Genomic DNA, 6,047 nt, shown 5'->3' on the forward strand with positions numbered 1-6,047 from the left:
GATGTAGGTGATGGGGAGGAAGGCAGCAAATCACACTGCCATGTGTGTACCTATGCAACAATCTTGCATGTTCTTCACATGTACCCCAAAACCTAAAATGCAATAAAATAAATGGAAAAAAAAAAAGATTGTAGCACTGAAGTCCATAGATTAAAGGTATGTGTGGATTTGTTAGGGACAAAAGCATTGCATATTAGCTTTAAATATTCTCCCACAAATAAATTATGACGTAAAATACAGATACCACCAGAATGGTCAAGGTATTTAATGGAAACAATGTGGGGAAAGAAATGCAATATAACTACTTAAGCTATTCCAAAGAGACCTAAGCTATGACCATTTTTTAAAAAGAAAAGCTATGTTGTAATCTCCAGCAATGAAAAGAATCATGGTGCATTGGGGCTGTCATGTGAATCTGAAGTCTTCCTCTTCCCCGCTGAGTAATGCTAAGCAAGATGTGTACTCCTCCCCTCTCATACTTTGACTTTCTAGTGTATAAAATGGGAATGAAACCTACCTTGCACTACGGTTGTCAGGATTAAGTTATTCATATGACAGTGCCAAGCCCCATGCAGGGTACCTGGAGAGATTACAAATGCAATGCTTTCTTTCTACTGTCATCTGAAATGTCAGATAGGATTGAAAATTATGTGAAATCCAAATACCCTAAATCGGCGGTATAACTAAATACCAGAGAAATAGATAAATTAACAGTCCACTTTACCAACTGAAAGACTGCTGGGCAGAAAAAATAAAACAAACTGAGACAATTAACATATTCTGTAATATATGAGAACTCAAATAACAGAATTTGCATTTTTTGGAAGGCTAAAAATATAGTCATGAAACTATTTCTTTCTCAGTCACAAATGCCTGTAACATTAATTAAGCAATAACCACCTGTCAGGTACTAAGTATTTTAGAAGGATTTTATTATTTCATCCTCACTAGCAAGTGACAGAGCCAGGACCTGAACCCAGAAATCTGATGCCAGAACTCCTAACCATCATGTTATCTGCCTACCCATTAGTAAAACATGTGAGTTTAAAAACCTCATGGTCAATTTCCTGTGCTCATAATAACCAACCTTCTTAACCTTCCAGTAACTTTTTATAACATGCAATACTAGCCTTATTTTGACAAGACATTTTCCAGATGAAAACCTCATAACTACATGTTCTATTAAATACTTACAGTATATTAAATCTAAATCACAGTCCAAATCTAAATTATTAAATAATTAAATTCCAGTCCTGGGTGTATTTAAATATCTGTTATATTTACTTACACAGAACATATGCTTTGCATGGAGTAACGACAACAAATACTTGATTAGCTATTTAGTTACAGCAGATAAAGAATCAAGTTACACGGTTTTCTGTGTCTAAATATTTATTTTGTCAGTAACTATAAGCTTTCTCCAGAAATGAAAAAGGCTATCTGGATTATGGTAAACTCAAATATTTGTTTTCTTGCTGAGCTTTTAAGGCAAATAATTAACGGAGAAGAGAGAAGTAAGATGACTTTCAAATATTAACAACAAAGATGACCAACAGTATAATGGGTAGCTACCCTACCATATTCTCTTTAACCACATTCCCTTTCTGTCTTCCACAAAAGAAAGGCTTCCTCCAACTATAAAGACGCCTAATCTTTCATCACTTGCCATTACTTAAAATCACTTAAGATTTATATTAAGTTAAAAAACTTTTTCATTGAGATCACATATTTTCAGTGGGCCTTTCCAGTCATTTAATGAAGAAATTATTTTAAACATAAAAATATGCTTGAAATAGCTCATTACAGAATCCACATCATTATAATCTTATGCTTGGCCTCAGGAATGTTATACAATGATTTGAGTTCAAAGTAAAGAAAACTGCATTAAAACATGGAATAGATTTTGTGGGGTTTTGTGTTTGTGTGCATGTGTGTGATTTTAAAGGTGTAATAGCTTAACCAGATATTCCTGTTTCTCTGACTGGAATGTAAATAATACCAGAACACAATCCAGAAAAGCTTGCTTTACCACAAACAGATCAAATCTGTATTGGGCCACAAGGAACACAGAACAAGAATCTCTTCTTAATACATGTTCTATTTAAGATAATAAACTGTATACTGTACCGTCTTCTCATGATATTTTGCTCTAGCAAACTCTCCATTTTTAGGAAATGCCGTATTCCCTTATCTGATTTACTGCTTCTCTGGGAGATTCTGTTCTGTGTAGTTAGAATTATTTAAAAAATAACAATAACAAAAAACCTTATTTGATGAAAATAAAAAGTGAAAAAAAATCACATTTCTTTAGTAAACAACTGCAAAAAGGGCAAGGGGCTGATAAGTGCTATATGAATAAAAGATTTTTAATTATACATCAATTCTATCATTCTCTCAACAATACATTTCATAACTTAAAAGGATTACAGTGACTACGTGGGTAATTAACTTGGAATACTCTAAAAACAATCCAATAGTAAAGATAATTGCATGGCCAGTAATATTCCAGCTGAATGAAACATTCTTAATGGAAACCAGCACTTGTCATGTATTTAAATTAGATTTAAAATTAAATTAGATTTCCAGCTAGCTAGAAAATCTTTTTTAAAAGTCAGTAATTCAAATGGAAACTTTACATTAATTTAAAAAGTAGTACCATCAATTTGGATCCAGTTCACCCTTATTGTTAACAAGCACTGAGGTAGAAAAATGAGTCATCAGCTAAAAGCCTGAACAATCTCAGAATGGATAACTGAATTGTAAATAATTAAGATATATATTTTCTAAGCAAACAAACACATATTTTATAAAGCACATATATTCCCCTTAATTCAGTTTCTACTTCTGCACTGTCTCGTAAACAAAAAACTTAAATTATGTGTAATATATCAAACTTTTACACTCTAAAATATTCCATCTGTATAAAAAGTGATATGTTTGTTATGTATTATTTTTCCAACTCATTAAAGCTGATGTCCCACAGTGCTTTATTTATCAATACTTTGTATTGAGATTTAATTGCATTACTTGAAAGTAATGAATCTGCACAGTTTGAAACAATTTTCTGTGTATGCTTTTCAATGATTTTGATTGTCCTCCAATTTAGAAATCACTGACAGTCTGTTGAATGGCATTAAGTATGAATGACTTCTATAAGATGCCAACTTAAGCATAGATGAATCCCCATCTCCCAGTGATCACTGAGAAGGCCAGAGAAATATAAAGAAAAACTTCACTAGCACCAAAAACTTGGGATGGGTATTGGTGACGCTACAAACCCCAAACCTCCAAGGATTTCTCTAACATAGTGTATGAAGAGTTAAAACAGGGAAGGGCAAACGCATCGGAATTACTAAACATGAAAGAACAATTTGACTTTTGGGGAGACACACTAACTGAAAGCACAAAGAATGGACCTAAAAGTAGACAGTTATGTGCAAGGCACAGAGTCTGGATCCCACATTTGACAAATGAGGTATGTATCAAAGACTTAATTCAGCAATTCATTACCTAGGACTTTACCCTACAGAGAAAATTGGACAAATATGCAAAGATGTATGTTTAAGTATGACAACAACTGTATGTGATAATAAAATATTACTAATAGTGAAATGGGAAATGACCTAAACATTCTTTAATAAAAACCTGGTACAATATTTTATACAAATAATGAAATATTACATATATGTAAGTTTCACTGACATAGAATGAGCTTCATAATATACTGCTGAGGGGAAAAAAAGATTAAAAAGAACATGAATATTATAGTTACATACATGGAGAAAGACAGCTGCAAAAATTATCACCAAAAGCAAATGGAGGTCTCCTCTGGGTGGTTGGCGAGGAAAGTAACTAAGATTGCTTAAATTTTCTAAATAAATATATCTTTGTGATCAGAAAAAAATTCTCTTCATGTTGGAAAAAGAAAGCACATTTATTTTTTCATGCCATAATTCTTTGGGGAGTTATTACCTTAAGAAAATAATTAGAAAAATTCATGAAGCTATAGATTCAAAGATTCTATCACAGCAGTATTTACTATTGTAAAATATTGGCAATAATCTAAATAATAAATACTGAATTTGTTAAATAATATATAATTGCATACTACAAAGTCATTAATATTAATATACAGTCATCACCGTAAATTCAGTGACCTTGAGAATGTTACATACCCTCTAGGTGTCAGTTTCCTCATCTGTAAAATGGATATAAAAAGGGCACTTATCTCACAGTGCTTTACCTAGCATATCAGCTTTATCTTATTGTGATAGGAGAGGAAAAATCTGATGTTTGTGAGCTTTCTTGATAACACAGGCTGCTGCTTCATAAATTTACCTTGCTATCTGCTTCTAAAAATTTCAAGATGAACAATCAATTTGACCACCCATCAAGTTCAGAAAATATGAATCTAAGACCACAAAGGCAATAAATATCACACTTGAAAACAGGACATCTCTGCAACTATTAGCCTAATTTTTAAAAAATTCCTATACTGGCTGGGCTCACAGCAAGTGGGACAACAGGCACACACCTGTTGAAGTCCCAGTCACTTGCGGGGCTGAGGGAAGAGGATCATTTGGGCCCAAGCATTGGAGGCAGCCTGGGCAAGATAGTGAGAACCTGTCTTTTTCTTTTTTTGAGATGGAGTCTTGCTCTGTCACCCAGGCTGGAGTGCTCTGGCACAATCTCGGCTCACTGCAACCTCCGCCTCCCAGGTTCAAGCGATTCTCCTGCCTCAGCCTCCCGAGTAGCTGGGACTACAGGTGTGTGCGACCTCACCAGGCTAATTTTTTTGTATTTTTAGTAGAGACAGGGTTTCACCTTGTTAGCCACAATAGTCTCAATCTCCTGACCTCATGATCTGCCATCTTGGCCTCCCAAAGTGCTGGGATTACAGGCTTGAGCCACCATGCCTGGCCTGAACCTTTTTTTAAAAAATAAATAAATAAATAAATAAACAAATCTCTGGGCGCTGTGGCTCACGCCTGTAATCCCAGCTCTTAGTGAGGCAGAGGCGGGAGGATAGCTTGAGCCCAGGAGTTAGAGACCTGCCTGGGCAATATAGCGAGACCACGTTCTCCACAAAAAGAAAAAAAACAAAAAAAAAAAAAAAAAAAAAAAAAAAAAAAAAAAAAAAAAAAAAGGATACTACCTATATATAATTACAAAGTAAGCTTGTGTATTCATCTGTACATGTGCAAAAAATAGTGCTAGAAGATAAAACCAGGCCTACTTGGATGCCTGTGGCACTGGGACAGTCCCCAGTAAGAATCTGACTAGGTTACAGTGACTGAGAGAATTGGTATCCCTACTTAATTGAACAACAAAACAATTTACATATACATACTAGTTTGTTTCATCAGTTTTACTATCATTGTACAAATATTAATTTTGTTGCTTTAAGTAACTGAAACCAACCTGCCATGGTCTTTCCCAATCCAGTGGAATAGGAAGTGCTCCAAGCCATGCTCCTACAAAACTAGAAATTGTAGTGATCTGGAGACTGTTCTCCCATATGGATGTAACTCTGTGAAACACAAATTGGTAAATCATTGGTGGTATATATATTAGCTGCTGGAGAAGTCTACAAGTAGTAGCATACATTATCAGTATACATATATTTTCCGCTAATTTAAAATGAAAATCTCAAAATGACATATAAATATTTACCATGAATGATTAACAGTTAATTAGTAAGAAGATATAAATGTTTTCCATTGGAAAAGTAATATACACATGTAGTAAGAGTCAAACCATGCTAAAGAGCTAAGTCTTCCACCCCTATCATCAACTCCTGGTTCCTTTCCCCACAGGCAACTGCTATTACCAAATTATTACATATTCTTTCAGAAATATTTTATACATGAGCAAATATACACATAATTTTGTTTTGGAGGCTATATGTATATTTACATAAAATACACATATACATATTATTTCTTCAAAACAAAACTCAGATGCAGAGGTCGGATCCAAGATGTCCGTTTAGGAAGAGCTCAGGATTGCAGCTCCCAGTGAAAGCGCAGAGGGTGAGTGGATGCCGC

At 34.3% G+C, this 6,047-nt stretch overlaps 1 protein-coding gene across 4 annotated transcripts in view; it reads right to left on the reverse strand.

Annotated features, from left to right (window-relative positions):
• PIGF (phosphatidylinositol glycan anchor biosynthesis class F) overlaps positions 1–6,047 on the reverse strand; it is a 48,207-nt gene that overhangs the window by 13,204 nt on the left and 28,956 nt on the right. For all 4 annotated transcript variants that reach the window (XM_017512728.2, XM_017512724.2, XM_017512725.2 and 1 more), the window contains one exon: positions 5,422–5,530. In XM_017512728.2, the coding sequence (XP_017368217.1) occupies positions 5,422–5,530 (109 nt within the window). The remainder of the gene's footprint in view (positions 1–5,421; positions 5,531–6,047) is intronic.

This window comes from Cebus imitator, unplaced genomic scaffold (assembly GCF_001604975.1).
Source record: "Cebus imitator isolate Cc_AM_T3 unplaced genomic scaffold, Cebus_imitator-1.0 Scaffold476, whole genome shotgun sequence".
Taxonomy (NCBI): Eukaryota; Metazoa; Chordata; class Mammalia; order Primates; family Cebidae; genus Cebus; species Cebus imitator.